Genomic DNA, 26,568 nt, shown 5'->3' on the forward strand with positions numbered 1-26,568 from the left:
TAGCAATAGCAGCTTACACTTGATTAGCAACATTCTGCTGAATCACTAATAAATAAGCTAAAAAGTAATAGTCCCAACACTCACCCCTGTGGTACACCACAGCAGCTGACAATCACTGAGTGCACTTTCTGTAACACAACACACTGCATTTTTCATAAAATATATGACTTAATCCAGATAATTTCCCTTAAAAAAGTAGAAATGAAAGTATTTTGTTTGTCGAATGGAATGGCTGATGATGTTAGAACATTTCCAGAAATCATTACAAATAGGACTGACAAATCCCAACCACATGTATTCCAGGAAAAGCACATCTCTGTTTCACATAGAGTCAACATGAACTAACAGTAGGCGATACGGCGGCTGATTAGTCTGCCTTTGAGGGAAAGCCTTCCTGCTCTCCCTCTGATGGATTTTCACACTGCAGTAGCTTTTATCACGGCTCTGTTGTGTTTAGTTGTGCTCCCCTCTGGGTTTACAGCTTAAGGTAACACTGGCTTTCACAGCTTCCTGTTTACACCACATAGAGGGACAAATTTAATAACAAATATATCATAAACAAAAGCCATAAAGCCCCCAGTGAGGATCTCTTCCATCTGTAAACTTTACATATTGTTGTTGCTCTGAACGGGTAAATTGCTGCTTCTAAAACTCAGCCTGCTCCTCCCTGTCTGTCTCTTTTTTAGGATAATTACAATTATTTCCCAGCAGGAAAAATTGACACACATGCTGTGTAACTTATTACCTCTACAGACTCTACTAATGGGACTGCAATCAACATTTTTCCCATTTTAATTATGCAAACAAAATAAATCTTCTGTTCTCCAGCTGATGCATTACTGTCTGCCTTTCAGCCTCATTTCAGTAAAAACCCTGGTATTAACAAATACATTTTTAACTTTGGCATCTTAAAAGATGCTTTGGATTAATTTAAGCAACATCACTCGGACCTGGACCTTTAAAATGTCCCTCAGCCAAACTGAAAATCATCATTTCTGCAAAGGAATAAAAAGACAAGGCTTTTAACAGCGACTTTGGCACTAATGTGACACATAATTCATAATATTAAAAGACTTTTAGACAAAAATGATTTTCATTTTCATTTAATTAGAGTGATCAGCCATGAAAAGGTGAAAATATTTTCTAAGGACTAAAAAAACAAAGATATTCAGTGTTATCTGTTCCTGTTTTATTTCTTTATGAATAAAACATACATGTTTATTGTGCTTAATAACAGTCATATTATGTCATTTTATGTCTTACATATAAAAATCAAATGTGACAGCCGTTCAAATCCGGTTCTACACTCAGAAAATGTTTTTTTGGAACATCTCTATGCTATAAATTCTGAAAGCCGAACATTTCAGTCCTGGAATTAGTTGTGATGCTGATGTTGAAGTCATACATAATGCATTAGACTGAACTTAATTAGTGCTTCTCTAGTCAGCGCTCTAACAATCAGAGTCTCATTCTCATTCACCCAGTAAATTGTCACAAATGCTTATGCATTCATGCTGACGTTGAACATCCAACAGGCTAATTACCAGAAACTCCTCCTCCCTCTGAGCTCCACTGCACAGCAGACATTAACCTTCGTTTCACATTCTTACTTTGTCCTCTGATTGTTGTAGGTCAACATGTATTTCTCCAATAACTTTCAAAAGGGGAATATAATTTTAAGCAAACATTAGTACAACTGTCTTGTCTGCTTTTAACAAGTCACAAAAACTTGAGTTTTTATGAAGTCATAGTTTAACCCATGTTACCAATGTGAACATCAGTATATTGTTTAGAAATATAAAAATGTAGGTCATGTGCCAGGTATAGAGTGTGATAGTATGTAAACACATGTTCACAGGTGGCAACTAGTAATATTTGAAAAAAATGTGGAAAACATTTTAGATGTGAAGTTTTCTTCTAAGTAAATGTTGGACATAGGAATTAGGTTGTGCAGTAAACAGGTTTTACATGTGGAAATTATTTTGGGTCATTTTTTATGGTTGAAAATATTTAAAATTGTTTCTGACAGATTTGACATGTAAAAATTATAGTGTAGTAACTTGATGGCATCTTCTACATGTCAAATAAGTTTTATCAGGCAAATACATGGGAAACAAAACAATATTTCAACATGTGAATAAACACTTGACATGGGATTAACTTTCAGATGTGGAAACTGTGACATGTGAAACATTTCACCACGTTTCAGATGCAGAAATGATCATGTGTAATAATATGTAACACATGGAGAAACCTTCTCCATGTGAAATGTTTTCCTGCATGTTTAAATACGTCCACTTCTGTAAAATACAATTTTTGGATGATGTTGCTCCGTCTCTGCCATCCAATCATATAACACACAAATAAACAAAGAATATGCATTATAAATAAACTCAAACACCCCATGCAGTCCAACAACACCCATGAAAAATGATCTGCCTGCAGCTGATACCTTGGGGGAGTGTGTGTCTCAAACTAATTAGGATGTGGGCTGGATGTGAGATAAGCCTTCCAGGCTGACAGGTGGATCATCGCTGCATGTAATGACCTAAAAGTTGAGGCTGGGGTCTGAGCTGACTTTATCTGTCTGCGCTCCGTTTCCCTGCATTAGTCCCCAGGAACCAAAATAACTCTTTCAACCGCTGATGCCTGAACATGACAGAGATGACAGAAAAAAGTTGGATTATTTCATGAAGCATGCGGCACGTTGTTCGCAGGGTGGGGTTTAATGCATGCCCCTTCCAGAGAAGGCAGCACCGCTGAGCTGAATCAGAAACATAAGGCTTCTCCTTTGTAGCGACATCTTGACATGCAGCTATCACCAAACCAACCGATAGTTTTTTCACAGCCTCTGCCTGATGTGCAGAACTCTTCATATTTCCAGTCTCTTGTCAAGCTGACTTCTCACAGGCTCTGTGTTTGGGTGAAAAATACTAAGAGGAAAAACAAGAAATTCTGTTGAACAATCACTTTGGAGAGACCTAAAGGAGACTCATCATATTTAGCCAATGCTAACTGTTTGTTTTACACAGCTGGATGTGAAGGACATGTTGAAGTTTTGGATAATTGATTCCCTCTTCCTGCTGAATTTCTACAGTTTATCCTCACAGTGACCTGCACAGCCAGTCCTTCAGCTTTAAGCTGCAGTGTTTTATGTTTTGGTTATTTTTTTATAATTAGTTTATCTATAAAATGTAAATTTAGCTTAACATTTAACTCGTTATGTGATCATGTATTTTAGACATTTTTTGGTAAACCACTTCTGAACATTTTTCTCTTGAAATTAATTTTATATATATTCTTCTTTTGAGTATGAATTATTGAAAGTTATGACAAAAACACATTCAGTTTTAAAAATCAAAAGGCTGTGGTTTCAAACTATTTTATCCTGTTTTTGTTTGTTTATAAATTGTGAACTTATGAAGTTGTTGATTCCAGTTTCTCCTTGCTTAATATCACATTTAGTATCAAGGAAGTTATTGAAAAGGAAAAAGTTACAGCTGCCTCCACTTTTTTGAATTCTGGTCTTTGTGATGAAACATTGAAAGACATTTACCAAGTTTTTGCTTTCAGCTTTGTTAAGGTTTTGTAACTCATAATGGTCGTATTAATATCAGAAATCCAGAATTATTGTAAAATGTGTAACAAAGAAACAAAGGAGAATGAAGGCACAAAGTTTCTGCAAAGTGATTATAGGCAAGCAAAGTAATTTCATCTGCATAGCAAACAACAAATCAATTCAAAGTGCTTTATGTGATTAGGAGGAAATAAAACAACAAACAATCTAAAACATTACATTGTATTAGGAATGTGGGCTACTCTTTATCCTGCTCCAGTACTTATTAATCAAAGTCCGCTCTAAATGGGTATTTAGCCTTGGTTTAAATTAACTCAGTATTTCTGCAGCTTTCTGGATGTTTGATTCATTTTAGTGAAACGGAAACTGAAAGCTTCTTCTCCACGTTTGGTTCTGATTCTGGATTTGCAGAATAGACCTGAGTGGTCCAGAGTGGTCTGCAGGTATTTTAAGCATTTTCAGCTTATATGTTTATTATGTGTGTCAAACTGTTGTCCACTGAGAAACACCTTGATGCTGATGTAACCAGGTAGTTCCCTTTAAACACTAGAAACAACCACAAAATCTCCCCAAAGTTCAGGATCATACAGCAAGAGTAATTTGTTATAATTTCAGTTTATTTTAATCCATGTGTTTCAAAGAAAAGGAGGGCAGGTGCTACAGTCAAAAACTAGATTCTTAAAACATACCATAAATAATTGCCCTTTATTCATAAATGTTTGAACATTTTCTGACTTTTACACTTGCCAAGAAACTACAAAGGAACAAAATTCACACATTCATCAACATGCCCTCTGATGTTTGCATTATTTAGGAAGAAAACTCATTAAATCACCATATTCAGCATATTCAAAGCCTTTTGTTTTTAAAGCCCTTGGAGTTATCTTGGAGCTCTTTTCAAAGGAGAGGAGGGCATTGAACTGTTTTAGACCATAGTGACAAAAGACCTTGTTAAAATGACAAAGAACAAGGTTGTGTGGGACAGACCACCGACTGGCCACGGAGGGACGGAGAAAGCAGCAGAATACTAATTTGTTCTTTCACACGCAGTGTGCAAGAAGGCAGCAGGGGATGTCAGGCAAAGTCCTGAACTTTTCTTGGACAGCACAAAAATAAAAAATAAAATAAACTAAGAGACCCTTTTCTGTGTGGTACTGAATCCAATCAGAGGACAGATAATATATGAAAAGTCTTTTTTTGTTTTAGCAGCTAAAAACCAAACCGTTAGATGGTAAGAACTAAACTCTGCTGTGTTTTTCTTTGCAGGTTTACGGAGTTCTTGGAGCCCTTTGAGAGAGTTATCCAACCGGAGGAGCTGTGGCTCTACAGGAATCCTCTGGTTGAGTCGGACCACATTCCTAAAAGGGTTATGTTTGTAAGTACATTACACATCTCAAAAGAAAGAGTAGTCTTCCTCTGAATTTTCTTTATTTGTTTTAATGATTGGATATTATAACGCTCACCATCTATTTATCATTGGTGCTCAGAGACTGACTTTCATTTCCAGAGTTTGTTTGTGTACCAGTCAGGGAACTGTTCCCATGGCAGCTATCTTTCTTTTAATTAGTAATGAAAGTATTTTTACAGTTTTAATTCACCCAGATCAGGCCCAAAAGCCTGGGGGCAGTGAGGGGCTGGGCTCTTCAGAGACACATAAAGACAATTACAAAGTCAGTCTTCTACCACCTGAAGAACAGGACAGACTCCAGTGTTACTGCACATGCTAAAGAAAATCATCCCCACATCATGACACTGCCACCACCATGTTTCATGACTTGAATGGTGTGTTAAGAGAGACAGAAAATCTATCCAGTAGTTCAAAAGTGCAATAAGAATTGCAGCGCAATGCGTTATTTTTCCAGGAACCAGCAGTTTGTAGGCCTTAAACTTAGTATTTTGGTTCTGGGCAACTTTTACCATTTTCATTCAGAGATTCTTCCACCTGAGCTGAAGATATCTGGAGCTCCTCCAGAGGTGTCTCCTGACTGCTGCTTTGATTAATGCTATAATTTTTGAGGCTTGTAAAAACTATCCCAGATTTTAATGAACAAGAAAAACTTCCAACTCTTACATCAGCTTCTTTGTGTTGATATAACTGTCCTCAAGTCTAGTTTTCTGCCAAACATTGTGGCATTGGAAGAAATGTTTAGTTTTAGTCAGACACTCCATTTTCTCCCGGGAAGTGAATTTGTAACAGCTGGCAAAAATGCCTACAGGCAACAAGACGCTGTGCGTTTTCAGTTTTTGTGGCGTCTCAAAGCTTTTCTTCCTCTACTCAAGTCAAAATGTCTATTTAAATGTGATGTTGGATATTTCAGTTCCTGTGAAGAGACTGTCTGGTTGCACTGGATTTTAACTTATATAAAATATAAAATGAAGCAAAAATAATTTTAAACAACTGCTTAAAATGACTGCTTATTTATCTCACTTCATTGTGAACTGTTTGAGTTTGAGGGACTGGCTCTTCGATCCCTGAACTCCTCACTCATCACTCACATGACGCCTTTAAACTGCTGAGGAGCCGGTGACAGGAAGTCATTTCAAGCAGACATATGACAGCTTAGTGTATAAAATACATTCTATATTTAAAAACAGCATACTTAGCAGTTAGAATCTAGTATTTGCATGTTTTTACCATGTCTGTTTCTGCCAGACCAACCAGTGTCGCGTGAGTAAAGAGGTCAAAGCATAATTACAATCTGTTTGGTGGAGCTCAAAGTGACTAATTGCCAGATAGATTTGATGAGTAATTTTGTAAGCATTTCAAACTGCATTAGTCATTTATATCTCTGGCAGCCAGTCAAGAAGCATGAATGCCAAATTCTCCAAGCTGACAATTGATCTGGAGAGCTGAATGGGCCTCAACACAAACTGTTTAGCTCTGCTCTATTATTCTGTTTCTCTTTGAATATTGACAGTTTTTATTAGCTGGGGTATCAATAAATCTTTGGGAAAGACATTTCCATCAATCGGGAATTGAAAGAAAGTCCCTTATTCCCTAGCTACATGTCTTCTGGGGAAATAATCTGTCCTGTCAGACATTTTGTAGTACTTCCACTCTGACAGCAGCCCTGAAGGTCTGGAGAAGTTATCTAACTATTACTATGAGTGCATGGATAAGATTTACATGATGCTACAGTACGGCTCACTGTGACCTTCATAATGAATGTTGTAGAGGCCGGAGGGCAGCTCCAAGTGTCACTCCTGCATATTCCAAGTGTGAGAAGTGGCAGGAGGTTTTTTCTTTACTCCTGTAAATCTGGAAGACATGCAAGACTGCAGGAATATTTTAGCCAATAAGTTGATTTTAAACGTAAATAATTTGTGAATATAGATATCCTAATTTTTCTGCTAAACACATAATGATCACTACGACTGGAAACCTCATCATTACTAATGAGATTTCACAAACAACCAGATAATTGTTTCTTCACTAATGGATTTAATAAACTTACGTTTGGCTATAAGGTCACATGGTTTCACATAAACACCGGCTGTATTTTACAAGTTTCAAATAAAGATTTACTCTGATGGGATGTTTTTTATCCATAATCTCTAAAGGTCGAAGCAAACCAATTAAAGAGGCTGTTAAACGGAGGACATAAAATAATAACCTATAGTTGCCTCCATATGTCAGAGCAGTTTTTCTCCAAACAAGATTCCTTCACCTTCTCCTAATATTACTGATAATAATACTACAACAGCATATTTCTACAGTGACATCATCTGACATCGAAGTAGACAAGCCATTAAGATTAGGAACTTACGTTCTTTCAACCGTTTGGATTATTTGTGTGTATGTGTGTGTATGTGTATGTGTGTGTGTGTGTGTGTGTGTGGGGGTGTGTATGCGTGTGTATGCGTGTGTATGTGTGTGTATGTGTGTGTATGCGTGTGTATGTGTGTGTATTGTGTTGACTAGGTGCAAATTTCATAGTCTCTTTACTTGCTTCTGCCACACACTGCAGTTTCTGTGTTAAAGCCATGAAGATTTGGAGAATCTTATCTCTAAATCAGCTGTTGCTTAGGGCAGAAACATAAAACAATTTCATTCTGGATTTAATTAATACTTTCTGTGGCAACAGTTATTACCTCTGAGCTCAAATTAGACAGAAACTCTGAGTGCTGGTTGGAAGAGCCACTGAACAATAAAATCAGTTGTTGGGTTTTTCAGTTTTGACAGGTTCAGGTCACAAGTTAATGCAGGAGTGTTTTCGTGTTGAACAGATCCCCTGGAGCCCTAAAATCACTGTAATTATTACCATTTTGTTGTTCTGTCTTATTTCCTTACAGGCAATTTCTTTCCTTACTCCACTGGCAGTGATATTCGTGGTGAAGATAATTCAGAGAACGGACAAGACGGAGATCAAGGAGGCTTGTTTAGGTGCGTGAAAATCTTCCCTTCAGTTCTCATGATTAAAGTGCTGAAAATGTTTTTCTTTGCATGACAACAAAATGTTTTTCCTAAATGCATTCCCTGCTACACTTACATGAAATTTAGAAGCCTTGGAATGTGAATGATTTGGTCTGTATTAGTAACAGCATATGTATTATACAAAAGTTTCTGCCCACGCTTTATTTGATTTTTTATGCTTCAGCAATGAACAAATTTTGTTAGAATTTCTTTCAGCTCAATATCTTTTTCCTTCCTCTGCCTGAAGCGATCTAGCCAAATGTAAGGAGTTCATTAGTCATTATGGCGCTGATCTTTAAACTCTATGACCTCGTGTGTCTGTCAATATGCCACCATGAATATTGCTCTTAGCCAAGTATTTACTTATTATCAATTTAAAGCATCTTCTTTCATTCTCTACCAGGACCCAGTGGTTTCACACACATTTTTTCCTACTTTCCCTTGAGGTTGAGTGCCAGAAAAAGGCATCGGCGCTGCAAGGCATTAAGAAAGTTTAACACAAATCCAATTAAAGAGACACACAGTGATGAATCAGGTGGAAAGCGAGTGGCTCAGTGCAGCAGAGATTACATTGCAGTGGAGAATTTAACGAGCCCCTCACCGCCTGCAGAGAAGGACTTCTGCAAACCAGTTTAGAAAACTGTGAAACTCAGGAGAACAAAGAACTAAAGGAAGGAAGACTGTTCTGCATTTTATGACAGATGTCAGACAGATCCGAGTTCTGAGGATGGCATTAAGAAACTATCTCTAAAATGACACAGAAAAATATTAAATTAATTACTCAGATTGGTGTAAAGTTGTTTATTTTTAAAACATTGACAGACATATTAATTTTTCATGTCAGAAGCTTTCACATTGCAGTTCCAAATGTATCACTTTGGAAAGTATCCCCCAGGGCTCTCTACTTCAGAAACGCAAACAAGATTACAGGACATAATTAGGTTTAAATAGATTATGCTTGGTAAGTTTATGCTCTTTACTTTTGCTGATATATGGGCATATATTGTGTGGTACATTGCTTTCTGCCACGCTCCGTATTCTACTTCATGGTAGAAAGGAAAACGTTTTGAAAAGTCGTCTAATAATCTTTTATCATTCCAGAAGTCACGCCGCTTAATTACGCGATTATCTCTGAGTCAGAATATAATGAAGCCATCTGAGGGTCATATTTCCCACCAGACTACTCACTGAGAATGAGTCAAAGATGATTCCGGAGCGCTGACTTTAATCGTGATTATAAAGTTGAAACACTGTTTTCCATCCTGGTAATGTGATATCACAGAGCGATGCTACTGTTCGCTTTATGTGGGGGAGTGTTTGTGGTCTTTTCATGTTTGGACTCATTTGTCAATTCTACAGCTTTATTTTAATAAAACCTTTCTTGATTTAGATAATTTTCTCTCCATAATGAGTACACTGATCATGCATAACATTATGACCACTGACAGGTGAACAGATTTCTTCATTACAGGTAGTGGGCAATATCAGGCATTTTCCCTCTTCTTTTTTTTGATCAGGAAAATGGAGCAGTGTAAGGATTTCAGAAGTTTTCCAGGTTTGAAATTGTGATGACTGAATGACTGGATCAGAACATTTCCACAATGCAGCTCTTGTGGGATGTAGCAGGTCTCCAGAGGCCAAAGTCGACCAGAAGTGGTTCATGGAGGGAACGAACAGACAGCAGGGGATGAGCAGCCAAGGGTTACTGATGCTGCTGCATTTGGTCTGATCCAACAGACGAGCCGCTGGAGCTGAAACTGTAGGGAAAGTTCATGCTACTTCTGATCTGAAGGTGTCAAAATGGACATTAGACCTTAGCTATGGGGTTGCATAGCAACAGATCAGTCAGCTTGGGCATGTTGACCACTTTCTATTGCTAAAAAACAGCAATGGAAGCATGAAAACAAGAACTGGAGCACAGCCAATGGCTGACAGTGATCTGGTCTGATGAATCATGTTTCCTCTCACAACATGTGGATGCCCAGATTAAAACACACAGAGCAAAATGGTTTGAGAGTTGCTAGAGGTGCAAAAATAAAAAATAATAAAAAAAATGAAAACCTACAGACTTTAAACAATCTGCTGCAAAAACCTCATGGGGAAACATTCAGTATTAAGCAAATGTCTCAGTCAGTCCTGGAAGCACTGATGAACAGGAAGAAGGGAGGACATAGGATGGCGTCAATGCAGTAGTTCCCAACAGCATTCCTATTGCGTGATTTCAAAATAATGCCTCTACCCTGAGGCATCCTGATCAGACGCCTGGAACAGATTATCTGACTCCTACATCCAAAAGCTCTCCACTGAGCTCAGCACAGAGGAGATGAACGGCGTCAAAGTAACAGGAGTGAGAATCCTGATGAGACTCAACCGCTGTGGATGTTGGAGAAAAGCTGAGTGAATCCTGAATGCTGCTGAGAAGAAGAGCAAACCCTCATCATCCTCACCTGCAGACTGACTGAAAGCAACATGGAAATGTTTGCACTGTTAATTAGATGCTTCAGGCAAACTGTAAATGTTACTGTGACTGCAAAGACAATGACAAAATATGAAAAGTAAAAAATGTCCTGCCACGGAGTAATGAGGAAAATATGTCAAAATTGCTGACATAGAATATTTATTTTTTCATTAAAACAAAGCATGGATGGATGGACCGACTCAGTAGACTCAAGGGCAACTGAACACAATCTGAATGTGACACAGATCATTTTCTCAAACAGATTAATGTCGTTTGGATACACTGGGAAGATGAATGCAGCAGATGTTCGGATGTCTGGGTTCATGAACGGGCCAATCACTCCAGCTTCTCCTCAGCTCTGTTATTTGCAGACAGTTATAAAAAGCTCTGGAACCATGAAGCAATTTAGGAGGATTCATTTTTACTTTAAAACCATTCAACTACTGCACGGTTTCCAGTCACCAGGATGAAACCAAGCTCACAGGCTGTCAGACAGTTTTAGGAACGCACTTATGACCAGTAAGGCAAAGACAGTTCCAATAAGGTCCGCAGCATTGGAACCATAAAATACATTCTGGTTATTATAACTACTGCTGGTTTTGTTCAGCAAAAGTCCCCAATCCATTATTGTGCAATAGGAAGTAACAGAAGGCTGGATAACTCTTGGATTTACTCCGAGACGTCTGAGCAGGATGAACTAAGTCCCACTGGAGTCCACTGGGAGTAACATGTAGGGCAGGTTCTCTCCTCTAACTATGAGAGCCACTGGACTCCTTATAGATAATTAAGTGAACATTCAGTTTCAGTGCAAATTTGACCTACTGACCAACATTATGTTTCCTCTCTCCCATCACAATGAGCCATTTATTTCTTTCACAGTCAGATTTTGCCTGTGGCAATCCACGTCTTCAGGGAAATCCCTTCCATGTTTTCGCTCTTTTAAGCTGCATGAATTGTAATATTAGCAAGAGTTTAATGTTTTACATCTTAGGTCTTTAACTGGCCTTAAAATCCATGTTTAAAGTGACTGAACAATGATTTGTTTAAAATCGAACAACAATAAGTAATTTGACCTGCTACTTCATAATAACTTTAAATTAAAGATTGTTAGCATTTGGACTCCTTTGTAATTTGCCATTCTCTAAATGTCTGAGCTGCAATAAGACTTTTGTAACTTTTCAGATGTTCCATCCAACATGTATTCACTGTAAATATTAACAGAATAATAAAGAATAAAATCTTAAGAAGCAAAGATGGCATGAATTCAATCACATCTCCAAAAAGCAATGGAAAACAGCACAGCTTATGTAATTCTCCATGTCGAACATTGATAACCCAAAACAATTTATCGTTCTAGACCTACTTTTTGCTGTTGTTAAATTGAATAATTTTACATCTTAAATATCATGAAAGCAACAGGGGTGTTTATAGTTTCTGACTGATTTTTAATTTTGACATTGTGTTTATTTTATTCGTTCATCTCGGAGTTAAACGACGTTGTACTTCTAAACGCACTGAGCCATTAGCTAACTTTACTTCAAACCAGTTCGGAGTGATTCAGATTCAGATTCAGACTCGTCTGCCTTCAATGAGGATCTGATCTGTTGCTCAGAGGGACAGAAATACTTTGAACATCAAGAAGATAAACATCCCGCGCAAGAGAACAAAGTGTTTTTTTTTTCATAATAGAGTGATAAATTTCATGATCTGATGAGAACTGGACAGAAACCTATGTTAGATTTTTTGCAGTGCCCTAAAAATGTTGATGCAAACAGGTGAGAAAGCTTGCAGAGCTGTATGGGGTGAAGATCACACACATCACACACAGACTGATGAACCAACAGAGGGAATCTGACACCGTAGAAGTCTCAACAAAGCAAAGCTGCTTTTCTTGTGATAATGAGTCGATGCATCTCCTTTTCACAAGGTATCGACTTTTTGTTTTCTTTAAACAAGATGAATGAATTTGTTATCTCAAGGAACACACTTTGTTTCTTCAACAATATCAGACAATTTTGGAGAACAGATGGGTGTTTGGTTAATTAGATTTCAACTGACAATATCTGTGTGAATGTTAGGGGAGATTCATAACTCAACATGAAAACAAAGCATAAATGTGATGCTTTTATTGAAGCAGGTGGATTATTAGTGCTGCTGTAACCATTACGAGGAAACTATTTTGTTTACTCATTAAATTTCCCTCAGTTACCAGTGAAGCAAGCCATTTATACCAAGACAAAAAACAACAACATAATAATAATCTGTTGTCATGACAAAGTCAGGTTTATTTATTTATTTTTTTCTGAAGAAAATAAAGCAGCTATAAAAATGATGAAACTCAACATTTTCAGTTCTTCTAAATGCATTATGTAGATTTTGTGGGTATAAATGTCTTTGTTCTCTCTTGTTAACTGCCTTCCTCAGACGTATCAACTCTTTAGTGTTTTCAGGAAACAGACAGTCTGGTAAAAACCAACTCCTTGTTCTACGCTTTGCTTCACACAGAAGGTCTGGTTACTGAGAACGACTGATTTCTGGAGGCTTGGACTCTGAACTCCTAAATGACTGGATCTAATTTTACCTAAACGTCATGTTTGTACAAAGTGTGCAAAACTGACCAGAACTTGTATAAAACTGTGACTGAGGTTTGTACTACTACTTAATGAGACAATGTAAGATTTGTTTTAATCTTTGTCCTTTCTGTCCTCAGCTGTGTCCCTGGCACTCGCATTAAATGGAGTCTTCACAAATACTATCAAGCTGATTGTTGGCAGGTATCCTGAACAAGTCACTTCACAGTGCTGTCAGTAGCTGCTTTTCCATCCACAACATAATTGTGCAGTTTGACATTTAGAAAATAGATTTGCATAAGGGAAACATCAACTTAATGTTAGAATGAGGTGTTTTTTTGGCCGTATCAATTTTGGTTTATTTAGGAAAACTGCAAGTTTGACTAACAACCAGATATTTCCACTGGCACAAACCATGAAGAATAAGAGGAAGTAGTTGGAGAATGATGAGAATTTGCACACATTTGTAATGGAAACACAGCTAATGATGCTCAGGTTGAAGTTGCAGTCACTCCGTATTTTGAGACTTATAGTAGCTGTTCTCTTAACTCATTGTAATCACATGAAAACTAATTTTTCAGACCAAGGCCAGATTACTTCCAGCGCTGTTTCCCAGATGGTCAAATGAATGCGAAGATGCTGTGCACCGGCGAGCCGGAGATGGTGTCTGAAGGGCGCAAAAGCTTCCCCAGCAGCCATTCCTCCTGTGAGTAAAGAAATCACCGCTGGCAACTGCAAAACAATATGCAACCATATCAGATCTCTCACACCACCTTATTAAAACTGAACGGTAGCGTTTCAGTTTGAGCTAATAAGAAATGCCACCGTGCTGACAGATTGTGCTCAAGATATTTTTTATTGTTGCCAAGGATGTAATATGCAGACCCTGAGGAAACTTGTCATGAATGAGTCCAGCATATTTCACTTCTGACATATGTGACAGCTGATAAAACGTTCAGTGCTTCACCTTCATCTGACTTCCTGCTGTGCTCAGCTACATGAAGCAGGGAGGATTGCTGGCCATTTTGGGCCAAACAGCGTAGCAAGCTGTTCCACCTCAGCACTATGCTCAATAATTCACGTTTCTTCTGGTGTAAAGGAGATGACTGGAGAAAGGTTCACTGGGATTGTTTGCTGCGGTCCATGCAGATGGTGCACAGTGCAGTGGACACCATGTAGCTCTGTGTGTTACAGTGTTATTTTGGGTATATTCAAATTTGCCACTTCACACATCCAAAAATGTCAACATTTCAATTCAACACGCTTTTCTGAAATATTTAGTGTTTTTGGTTTTGGTGCTGTGTAATGTGAACAAACCCTAACCCTTATCTAACTGCATTTAAACTTAAAACATGATATTTACAAAATAGAAAGATTCTTTTGTTGCTACTTTTTTATACTTTGTTGACTGCAGAGCTGTTATACCTGAGCTAAACCTGAACAACAAACTGTTGGAAAGGCAGAGAACATAACTTTAAAAAAGTGTCTGCCATCATGGCAGATTGGAGAGAAAAAAATATTGATAAAATTGTCTGAAAAAAAAAAGCGACAAAATGTCAAAAATATTATGTAGGAAGCATTTTTACAGAGATTGGTCATTGGGTATTAAATACTAAAGTTAGCGTTTTCAGTTTGATACAGAATAAATTTTAAGTATTCCATTCAAATCAAACGTAATTTTTCTTTTTTTTTTATCCCAAAAGGAATTTAAATAACTGACATGATCCAAATATCTTGGGAGGGTGTCCCAATCCAGTGGCAGTCTTTGAGGATCTGGCCGATGCAGGACTTATGTCCTGTTGCCTAGCAACAGAGATGGTGCTAAACACTAACTGGTAAAAATGGAGCTCAAGATCTTGCTTTTTAAAAATTTTATACTGTAGAGGCAACATCAGTTTTATTGTTGTCTCAGGCTGAGAGATAAACAAGATAAAATAACTGTATTTAATCTACAAGCTTTTCAAAAATATCAAGAACTGCTGGATCAGAATAGTTCATTTTCTACCTCATTAGCAGCTGGATTTTTTTTAGCTGTTTAAACTCCCCTCAAACATGAATGAATTGATTTTTATTTTTACTTTGAAGCCTTTTTCCATTAATATTACATGTATACAGAGTTCTGTCCCTGCTCTGCCTATTTTGAACAATGAAAATAAATCTTTAGAGAAAGAAATCTCTCAGTCTGCTGTCTTTACTGTGACAGGCTGATTTTAACTGGAATAGTTTGTCTTGTCCATGCTCAATCAGGCAGAACGTTCAGGTAGAAAGAAGTTGCCTTTGGCTGCATGGTTTGTGATTTGCTGGCATCACGGTTTGAGCGTGACGGCCTTAAACCTGCAGCATCAGATCAAACATAATGCTACTGTTACACAGTAACACACCCAGACATCAGATGCCTTACACATTTAGTTTTGATTGAGTTTTAAAGCACTTCCAGTCAGATTTCAGATTAAAGTTTAATGCTCCTCAACACACCTTCCATAAGCATGGAAGGCTTTGAGGCGCTCGCTGGTTCCCATTAGAAACATTAGAAACTCTGCAGATCTGGATTAGATTTGTCAAAGCAACAGGTTGAAAAGCTGCAACAAAATCACTGAGATGACATCTGCAGAACAAAAGTAATCCCATTTATTGCCCAAAAAGATTTGAAAAGGCACAAGGAGCACATAAAAAACTGAATGCAGTTTGATTGTTTGTAGCTCAGCATTAAGATTCAAGGATGCTTTTTATTTTTATGCCACTTTTTCTTGTTTGTGGTACGAAATTCAGACTCATTAGATGTGAAGGCTGACATGTGGCTGCCAGCTCATAAACATCCATCTGTTTTCTATCTCTGCTCGTCCTTCCAGGGTCTTTGTTGATTTAACAAGTTTTAATATTATGGCTAAAAAGTTTGTCTTTGCTATTTTATAGAGAATGGATTATATAAACAAGAAACAACATTATATTTCTTATTAAACCCTGAACTAAGCCACTTAGTTTTATATAATGAACTTTTCAGTTTAAGAGCTTTTTTTTCTTTTTACCTTCTATTTAATATTTAACATATTGTTTGTTTTTAATAGGAACTATGATTGTTTAATTTACTTTTAAATATATGAGCATCTATCTTCTGCTTTTTCGGTTTGTTTTTTGCTGTTTTGCACCCCTGATTATATCAGTTAGTAGACGTTTTATGTGCATCACAGGACATTTTATAAAGTTATCAATGATAGATACAGAACCTTTAGACGTGTGAGGAGCTGGTGTCCTGATGGCTTTTAAACGCCTGAGCTGTTTCCACTCCAGTTGATAGTCTTGAAGGCTTCTCCCTTGTCCTTGATTAGATTCCTCCACCTCTCTGAAGCAAACTAAATAACAGGAATTCGTTGTGGCATTCTCCTAAAAGAGAAAAACAAAGCAATAAATACCAGTTCACTAAACCCACTGCACCCCGTAAACAGGTCCTGAAGCACGACTCACATCACATTCATATTCATTTCACCATTTCCCTTTGTGCATAAAAACCCAGCTGATGTTACTGATGGATATACTCCACTGAAAGATGCCATCTTTAGCATTAGCAATGCTTCAATTAATCCTTTGACCAGATTATTTTCTGAATCCGCCTCCTTCACTATTGCATCATCTTTTATATTTAATTAGCCAAAGATTACAACGTCTATCATCATATTAGTTCAGTACCAGGAGAGAATTCAGGTCTTTGTGTTTCTGACAGTCGGGACGCAGAACAAAGCGGTTTTAATCTAATGCTAATACACATTTTCTGTTGACTCTTTATGTGCTAATAGGAGGATCAGCCTCAGGCACTAAGTGGTTGTTTAATATGCAGCTTTTCTAGTAGGAGTTAGCAAAGATATCCCACAGGTCACGATAAAGGTCAAAGATCAGCACAGCAGAGAGAGGATGGCAGAGACCCAGAGATGGAAAGCATAATAATGCACTTTGTTTAGGTTCTCAGTCTTTAGTGGGCATTAAAACCTGACAGCTTTGTCGCAAAGTAAACCATCAGAAACCAATATTAACTAATCTTAGTCTTTTCAGCTCTGCATCTCATTATCGAGATGCAGAGTTTATATATATATATATATATATATATATTTAGCATATTTTTTACAATTTAACGTGACAGTTACTTTATTCTGTAATAAAATGGCACTATGTACCTGAAAAATTCATAATACTGCTGCTTTAAAGGATTTTTACAAATGTTTACATTTAAAGTTAATTTCTTGTTGGAAGCTGAAAGTTAAACTGTTCAGAGTGGGACTGAGTAAGTTCCCAAGATAATGTAACTCTGTCCTCCCAAAGGACAAATTAAATTGCCTGAGCTTTGTTTAGAGCCAAAAAGACAAATAGTGTGGGCTGCTGCGAGGTTTGGGATGTGAAGGCGTCACCTCAGAGTGAGATGGATGGTCTCTGAGGGATGCTCAGACTGAGGAACTTTAAAGTAAAGGTTAGTCACTAAAAAACATCAGTTAATCTGTGTGGGTGTTGTGTAGCTCTCTCCAAACTGAAAAGTGTTAATTTTATCTGCAGCAGGTTTTCCATCTTCTTTCCACTCATAAATTATTAGTTCTGTTCTTCCTGCTCTTGAGGAATTCAGTCACATAAACTCCCATTTGGTCCAGGCTGCAGGAAGACATTACCGTTTTTAACTGTGAAGTTTAATAAAAAAATGAACTAGTTCCACTACATGCTGAAATGTCCTTGGGCAAGACACAGATTCCCATGTTGCCCCCGGCAATGAGCTGGTGAGAGGTGGATGGATGAAGGAGTGAAAGTGTTACTGAAACTAACAAAGTGATTCATAAATCATTTATTTTCCTTGAAGAGCAAGATCTGATGATGATGATGAGGAGGAGGATTAACAAGTCATTTGCCTTAGCATAATGCTAGAGAGGAATTATCATGTAAAAATGAGAAATAGACACATTTAGGTAGAGTTTAGCTGAATGGTCTCATCTATAATTTAGGTTTTAGAAATTTACAGTGCCAGAAATAAAATGTAGATTTTTTTGTGATTACAAGACTTAATTTGAGAAAAGGCAGCCATTAATTTTACATTTCACTCTTATTAACTACATCACAAATAATAAATGTACTTTTATTCTGAATGGATGGAAATGTTTTGCTTTCAGTGTCAGTCATGTCTCACATTTACATCCAAACTGATTTAATGTTGAATCTTTGGGAGTTCAGTCTGAACAACAGGCTGAGCTAAAGTCTTCATGCCCAGTGTTTTCTTCACAATGTGTCCCTGTCACACTACCAACTTCAAGGTTACTTCATTTGATAAATAAATGCAAAGTGGTGCATGACTGTAAAATGTTAGGACAGTTTTACAAATGGAAACCTGAAAAGCTGCTGGGATCAGCAGTTTATAGAAAAACCTTTCACTGCAGCTGAAAACCTCATTGAACAGAGCATGTGTTAGCATTTATGGACAGAAAAGTCCAACAGATTTTTGTTTGGATTAAGATCTGGACTTTGACTGGACCGTTCTAATAGATGCTTTGGTCTTCAGGTTCATTGTTGTGTTTGAAGGTGAAGCCTCACTACATTTGTTTGCAGGCTTTTTTATATTTTCTCCACAGTTGTCCTGTTTTCCTTGTTCCTGTGAAAGAAGCAGCATAATGCTGCCATCACCGTGTTTCAGTGTGGAGTGTGGTTTTCCATCATGATTAGCATGTTGCAGTGATGTTAAAAAGTTTCATTTTGGTCGTGTTTCACCAAACATTTTCTAAGTTTCCAGTTTGGCCTTCATGACTCGTGACAAACTGAACAAAGTTTGAGTATAAATAATTTAGCATGCCATTTGAGGTTGACATTTGAATGGCTTTTAACTATGTTAAGGAACTTAGTTTCACAGAAGAATCAAACTATTTAGATCAGACAAATCCCTCATCACATCGAGGTCTGGATGATTTGTTCTGAATAGGGAGAGTCCTGGAGACAGTCAGACTTTGTTTCCCTGCTCTCCTCTCTGTTTTCTCAGAGCTCTTGTTCTGTCATGTGTTCTGGCCAGCTTGTTAGTTGAGTGACAAATGTGCCGGCTGTTTGCTTTGCTGCAACATCAAATCGCTTTGCTTCAGCAAAAACTCAAATGGTTCCACTGTTCAACCTTTAATTCCCACAATTAGACCACCGCTGTTCCTCTTCTACTTCCCAGCAGATGTTGCTTAATGCTCAGGCCTGCTGTCCGTTCACATTCATGTAGCACAGAGCTGTGAAATCTCAGTATTGGCTGCCATGTGCAGCGGTGAGCTGCTGGCCAATGTAATTGATTAAATGTTTACAAATCTTGCGCTTGGCACGGTCTTTAAGATCATTTTGTGATTTGGTATGCACACTGATTACCTTCAGTTAGAAACCTGCAGCCTTGGTTTAGGACCTAACATGATTGCTTCTGTCCTGCTGCTAAATTACCTGCAGTTACAAAAAACACTTTAATCATTTTAAAAGGTTTTTTTTTTAAATATCTTTCACCTGCAGGCATATGACTTTCCATTACTAATACCCTGAAACTTGGTCTTTTTTTTAAACTTTTCTGGAACAAAGCTGTTGATCTGCTTGACGTCGTCTCTTTCTGCCTTCCAGTTGCGTTCTCTGGACTCGGGTTTACCTCCTTCTACCTGGCCGGAAAGCTGCAGTGCTTCACAGATGGGGGCCGGGGTCGCAGCTGGCGTCTTTGTGCCATGGTTCTACCTCTTTACAGCGCCATGATGATTGCTCTGTCCAGGACGTGTGACTACAAACACCACTGGCAAGGTCCAACCAACAATGCCGTTATGTCTGTGTTTAGACTTTACAGAGTCATCGCTGTAAGCTGGAATGTTATTTAAAATTATATCAGTCACAGCAAATATTTAGTAATAAACAAAAGGAACAATTTGCAAAGGGAGTGGAGAGGAGAGGGCAGTGAAACCAGGACAATGAGAACCTGTGGACGTAAATACTGAGGGAAGACAGGAGAAGAGCATCAGATGCAGGTGATGAAATCAGGTGATTGGGGACAGCTGTGGGAGGGAGAGAACTGTCAAGCTGAAGAAAGATGAATAATTAACATAAAGGAGCTGAAATAAAACTCTGAGAAACTACAAAATGAGAGGGAAGGGAACAGAACGGAGTGTAACAGCAAAAAGAGCCGAACATGAGAATTATCTAAGTCTAATGGCAACACATTACCAAAAATTATCACCAAAAATAGGAGACATGAAGAGAGTATGGTGAGACATAAAAATATAAACAAGGAAATAATCCAAACCCCAAAAATGAGGAGGAATCCTCACAAAACTGAACAAACCAGCACAAGTTTTAAAACGTTAAATTTTTTAAATGTGTCTCCTGGAAAACTAAAAGAATGACCTGAGGGGGACTGGGAGGGAGAACTGCATGGGTGTGTGGGTTTCAGATAGAAAAGAAATAACATGATGACAGCTCCATCACATTGTGTTAATTAGTTTTAGAAAGCCATATGTTCTTGGCAGCAAACCCAACAGCTCTTTTTACAACCTGCCTTTATTTATTTATAACCAAAACAACACAATTCCAGCATTTACAAGAAAGCCCATCATTTTCTGAATCCTCCCTGGATCTACGTTTCCCTCCTGCTCGCTCTCCGTCGGCTGGAAGAAAGCTGCAATAGAGCAGTCCATTAAATTTGAGGGTCCCCAATCTGCTGCCAGTGTAAACACAAGCTGGGAGCTCCCATTAGCCCAGATGCTACACTGTGCTTGATGAATATTAATACTCTCACCATCACTAAACTAATCTATTAAATCAAGTCACAGTCTGGTAAATTCAGTTGACAGGAATCAGAAGAACGTCCAGGCCACCGGCTCATCCGCTCTGCAGATCCTTATTACTGGAAGGTGATGCAGTTTTATGTTTCATTCAACTTCTGTTTTACAGTGCAGATATTAGGGAAGCTTAGTTCAAGTTTGATCTATTTTCAGCAATATCTGCTTAATATTCATTACAGCAGTGCTATATTTTGTGATGTATGATAGTTAAAATGGGGTCAGCTGTAATACAGACCTGCTCAGCCTCTGACAGAGTACCAGAGATGGCCCGGCCCGAGGTGAGTGAGCCAGCTCAACGATTCATGGCTCTGCCTTTCATGTTGCTTCCATCAACCTCTAAACTCGGCAGCGGTGATGGATGTTCACTGAAACATTGCAGCCCATACAGCAATGCCTAATTAACCAGGCCCATTCCACGACTGCAGGTGTTATTTATCACCACCCTCCTACAGGGGGAAGGGAATCCCTTCAAACCAGGATCACTGCAGATAATGCTGCGTTTTGTACCATCATGTAGACAGGCGTAAACTGGAGATGGGTTTTTAATAAAAGAGTTGGAGATTTTAGATAACATCCTGAAAATCCAATATGGCTGCTTTGCATATAGGATTTAAGGGCAACACGCAACGGTGGCGTCGGGTCAGCAGATGTTCTGTTTAGGTGTAATGAAGCTCCTGAATAGAACATAAACACAAAATCCCACCGAGTTTCTGCTTTACTGCAAATGTTTCTACAGTTAAATTTCAGTTTAATGCAAAAATACTTGAATTATTCCAACTGAAAGTTGTTTTAAATCATGACACACATTTCTTTAAAAGTTGTTGAATATGCTGATGATTGTCTGCAGAAGTCATCGTTTCCATTTCCCATAAAATTGCACAAATTGAAAATGTAAAAGTAAATTTGCTTAATAGAAACAAGCCAGTTTCGAAATACTCACATTTTTTAATAGAGTTTTTACACTGGGATGAAGTGATTTTTTTTTGTCTGTATTAAAATTAGTTAATTTCTCAAAATTGCAATGGAAAAACTTATTTTGCATCACGAGTCACATGATCAACAACCAGACGTTGCCACTGGCATAAACCATGAAGAAGAAGATGACAGGAAGTTGTAGGAGGACGATGGTGCAGCTTAACGACTTATTGTGTGAACAAACTTATACAAGTGTGATTTTAGTCGCGAAATTGTGTTTTTCTGACATTAAGCAGAAAATTTGACAAAGTTTTGATTAATGGAGATGCAGCTCCTGTTGCCTCTGACTGAAGAAACTCGGTAGTATAACAGTTTGATGAAGAGGATGCTCGTGGTCATCCTCCTTTACTGAATCGTCTCCAAAGGCATCAGGTCATCGGCTCTAATGCTGAAATTTCACTCTCCACAACAGACTTATGCAAGACATGCAGCCTGTTACAGCAAACACTGAAGGACTGAGGGGTTGTGAAGAAGTGCAGCCTGCTCTGTCCCTTTTATTCGGCTTCACTGCAGCGTCTCCAGTGTAGCCTGCTGCTCAGGTCAATGTTGAGGCATTTGTTCTCACTTTCTGTGGATGTTTCTCCTTTGTGTTTGTGGTGGAAAAATAATTCAGAATGGCAGAAGAAAAAATGTTTAATATTGAAAAATAAATATATGGCAATAGGAGAATATCAAAGAGAAATTATTTCCTTTCAACATGTTAAAAAAATAAATACTTGCTTCACCCATTCCAAATAGATACACAGTATTTATTTCTGTGTGAGTGCAAATAAATAGATTCACCAGTCAGTGAATTAGGCCGATCTTGCTATAATGTAACTGGAGCCTTTCCACAATTGAATTTAATTCTTTGTGGCATATATTCAACAAGGTGTAAGAAACAGAGTGAATCCTCTGTGATGGTCAAGAAGCTGACTGAGGTTTTGTACTGCAGTGGATTATCCTGCTGGAGGTTTTCATCCTAACATGGGTACTCAGTGGCCAGATATGGTAAAAAGCTGGCTTTGAAATTTTCACAGTTTGGCCTAAAAGGCTGCCAAGAAAATATTCTCAGGTCATTTGAGGCGCAGCAGTCTGAACTGTTGGCACAAGGCAGCTTTCATGTTAGTTACTCCAAATCCTGGCCCTTTCTTCTGAATCAAAACTCATTAAACATTTTTCCATTTTGGCTCTGCCCAAAGCTGACACCCTTCTGTTATTTTAGCCTCAGTTTACTGACAGGCTCACTGTGCTCTTCTGCTGCTGCAGCCCAGCTGCTTTATAGTTTGAGGTGTTTGGTATTTAGGAACGGTTGTCTGTCCACCTTGTTTGTGAAAAAAACAAGGTCTAAATTTAAATCAGGCTGCTCATTCTCCTCAGACTTCTGATTTCAGCAAAGCTTTTGGTCCAGAACCTTTTGCAACCTGGACATTCTTACTTTTTTTAGACCTTTTCTGTCAACCAGTGAGATGACTTCCTGTAGATCAGGTTTGGTTTTCTGGCTCTGCCTCCATGCTCAGTTCAATTTTAGCCAGTCTTTTTTGACTGCATCAGGTTGTCTAAATGCATTGTGTTGCTGCCATGTAAATTGGCTGGTTTGCTCTTTGTGTAAACAAGCTTTTGGACAGATGTACCTAATAATGTGGCTGGTCATTGAACATTGTTATTAGCTTGTAATTCCAACACTTGTTAGCCTGAAAAGAGAGCATGGCCATTAAGAAATCCCTCAGGTTTTCAAACCCAAACACAGTTTAGATTGGTTCATTTAATTCCCAGATCTGGGTTCTAATTTTAGAGTCTGTTGGTGTTCCGTACACCTAATGTGTCTGTAATCACCTCCCACATAATACCAGCATCTCTAAAGGCGCCACCAGCGGTACCTGAGCCACAGTTTGAGAACCGTGTCATTAAAACGTGTTTGTGTGTCTTTGCAGATGCCTTTGTGGGAGGAGTGATCGGGTTGCTGTTTGCTTACATCAGCTACCGCCAGCACTACCCCCCCTTCCTGCACATGGACTGCCACCTGCCTTACGCCAGCCTGGCTGCGGCCAGCAGGGCGCCCCCCCCGGCCCAGGACAACCCGCAGCCCGTCGACAACGCCACCACTCTGCCCATGGAGGGCCTGACCGAGGGGCCAGTATGACTAGTGGCCCCCACTGAGACAGCCTCCTCAACGCCCACCAAGCCGCCAAACCCACCTCCCCATTCCTAGACAATGACTGGCTCTAATATACATTCCACTGGACGAAAAAAAAAAAAAAAAAACACTTCAACCATTTCCAAATGTTGATAATTTGTCTCGGTGACATCTACATTTTTTTATCTTGTTTTTGTGCAGCAGCCGTTAAAGTTTATATTTAGATGTAAGAGAGGAAAATCAGGATGTGGAACATCTCCTCTGAGAAAGCAGAGAGAACAACATGCTGGAAACCTGGGGAAACGTCGTGTTTATGACTGTGAGCGATGAGTCAAATATTTCCACTTTCTGCAGAAACCTTTGCCTAATGAGAGGCGGGGTTTTAATGTTTTATGCTGCACTAGATTGATTTTTTTTGGTGTTGAAGGGTTTGATGTAAACAATCAGTGAGGTAGTCTGAATTCACAGCAACTAAACCATAAAATTACATCACAGACAGATTTTAACGACTAGACTGAGAAGTGACATGGCAGTACCAGGAAAGCAGAGTTTTTGTTTTAAAACCCAAGGACTTTCAACTAACCTGCTCTGATTTTAATCATTCTTGGTTGCCCATAGCAACATAATGATAAACATAGATCTGATACATCTGCAGAGAGGCAGTGGTACCCGTCAAAATAAAGTTCAATATTCCATTACTTCCCGCTCTCCAGGGCTCACATGACCTGAACATCCTCGCTCTTTTTATTACCCATCTTCCATCTCTCCCTATCCCAATCTGACTCTCTCTCTCTCTCTCTCTCTCTCTCTCTCTCTCTCTCTCTATCCATCTCTCTCTGTGTCTAAACTGAATCTTCTTTTTCATACAAGCAGCATTTAACACATGTTCACAGAGGTTGCACAGGGACATGGACCCTCAATGAGTGCAATCAATTACGAGCAGGTGGGAGTGGGCACGCAGAAGTGCGTCTCGATAGGCACAAACTCCAATCTGATCCTGCATTAATCCTCATTAAGTGAGGTCAGCCTCGGCTGCTTATGAGGATATTAGGAGCTGGCGAGGCAGCTCGCTAACTCCCAGAGCTTGGCAAATAGCTTTTAGCTCACTGCCCCCCCTCTACACACACACACACACACACACATATAGATGATCCAGCCTTAAGCACAAGCCGGGTGATTTTGACGTATTATTCATCCATTATTGCTCCATTATTTGTTAACATCCGGAAAGCTTGCTGAAGGAAGATGACACCAAAGATTTAAAGCTTTTTTTCCATCCTCGGGGTGCAGGCTTTATCAACAGAGATGGCATCTAACAAGATTACTGCCCCCTCCCCAACTTGTCCATATCATCTACAAACCAATTTGTTGCCTCTTGGAGGCTGTTAGAAATGAAGGATCACTTTGTTGCCTTGGTTACTGGCTGTTTCTTGACATTGCGGTGACACTGATGGGAAGGTGCAGTCTTAGTTCACCTCTGACCCAGTTGGACCCAGAACTCGCCTCAGAAAACCACAACAGATATTTTTGCATAATTGTTTTTTTTTTTTTTTTAACCATCATTGCACCAGTTTATGACGGTTATGTTTATTTGTCAATGAAAACTAAAGAAGTCTTATCAGAATTTGGCATAATACTGCAGATATAAGATAAAATGTTATCAGGTATATCAAACTACATCTGAAAAAAACTTCTATTTGCATATTACAGGCAACGCCTGTGTTGTTATTCATTCCATATAGATGTGTCTCAATCTGTAGAATTTTTCTGAAAAAGTTAAATTGTTGATGGAAGTTGGTTTACATTGATATTTTAGAGCATCATGTTCCCATCTGATGGCAAGCTTTATGGAGAAGCTAGTTGTATTTATAAGAAGGATTTAGCTCCTGTCAACACTGCCAAAGGTTTTAGTATAGCTGCATTACGGTAGCATCACTGTGATCCCTGGTGTGGCCAGCAAATCTTTCCCACAGCAAACCTGAGGAGCATCAGGAAATAAGCCAGGATGTGCAGATGACCTGAAGGCAGCTGCCAAGGCAACCTGGGCTTCCTGAACTCCTCAAATCTAAAAAAAATAATCAATTTGTGTTATCAAAGTTGAAATATATAAATGCTAATTAATCTGGCAGTTCAACAGCTTTAGATTAACTTGCTGGAAAAAAATATTTTCAACGCATTTGTCATAATGTGAGATAAAAACTATAAATAACTGAGTCAAAGTTTGTCTCCGGGCTGCTAGCGTTCGTTCTTTTCTCCATTTCTACCTCACCAACATGCTGCAGCTGAAGCGACCTGCTGTCTACATGCAGACATGTAATCAAACACTATTGTTTTTCGTTGGTTGTAGCAGCTTAACCTTCAGTTTTCAAACACCTTTTACAGTTTTTAAGCTGATAACTACATGTGTACAAAATCTAAAAAATTCTTAGAAAAAAGGAAGCTTGAGGGAAAATGTCTTTAAAATAAATAAGGCTTTCAAGTTTATGTAGAAAATAAGGACGCTTTTCCCAGAGTGGAGGTGCAACAGTGAGGCAGCTGAGCTCTTGTTGAGTTTTGTGTCTGCAGAGTTTGGTTTGAGAACCTGAGGGCAGGAGGCACACACACACACCCACACACACCCACACACACACACACCACGGAGTGATGCTAGGAG

General features: G+C 38.6%; 1 protein-coding gene across 1 annotated transcript; it reads left to right on the forward strand.

Moving 5' to 3' along the window:
* The first annotated feature begins 4,637 nt into the window (after positions 1–4,637).
* LOC106941689 (phosphatidate phosphatase PPAPDC1A-like) lies at positions 4,638–26,568 on the forward strand. Its single transcript, XM_015024783.1, has 6 exons — positions 4,638–4,952; positions 7,871–7,961; positions 13,160–13,223; positions 13,601–13,725; positions 19,620–19,790; positions 23,713–26,568. Exons 1-6 carry the CDS (start codon positions 4,806–4,808, stop codon positions 23,919–23,921), a joined length of 807 nt encoding a protein of 268 aa, XP_014880269.1. The 5' UTR covers positions 4,638–4,805; the 3' UTR covers positions 23,922–26,568.

This window comes from Poecilia latipinna, unplaced genomic scaffold (genome assembly GCF_001443285.1).
Source record: "Poecilia latipinna isolate Pla-1442-1.1 unplaced genomic scaffold, P_latipinna-1.0 Scaffold3807, whole genome shotgun sequence".
NCBI lineage: Eukaryota > Metazoa > Chordata > Actinopteri > Cyprinodontiformes > Poeciliidae > Poecilia > Poecilia latipinna.

Excerpts from the sequence above, each read along its gene's own strand:
- LOC106941689 (XM_015024783.1), top strand. The coding sequence starts at position 4,806 with ATGGTAAGAACTAAACTCTGCTGTGTTTTTCTTTGCAGGTTTACGGAG. Across the intron at positions 4,953-7,870 it reads TTCCTAAAAGGGTTATGTTT|GCAATTTCTTTCCTTACTCC; the intron begins GTAAGTACATTA and ends ATTTCCTTACAG. Across the intron at positions 19,791-23,712 it reads CTACAAACACCACTGGCAAG|ATGCCTTTGTGGGAGGAGTG; the intron begins GTCCAACCAACA and ends GTGTCTTTGCAG.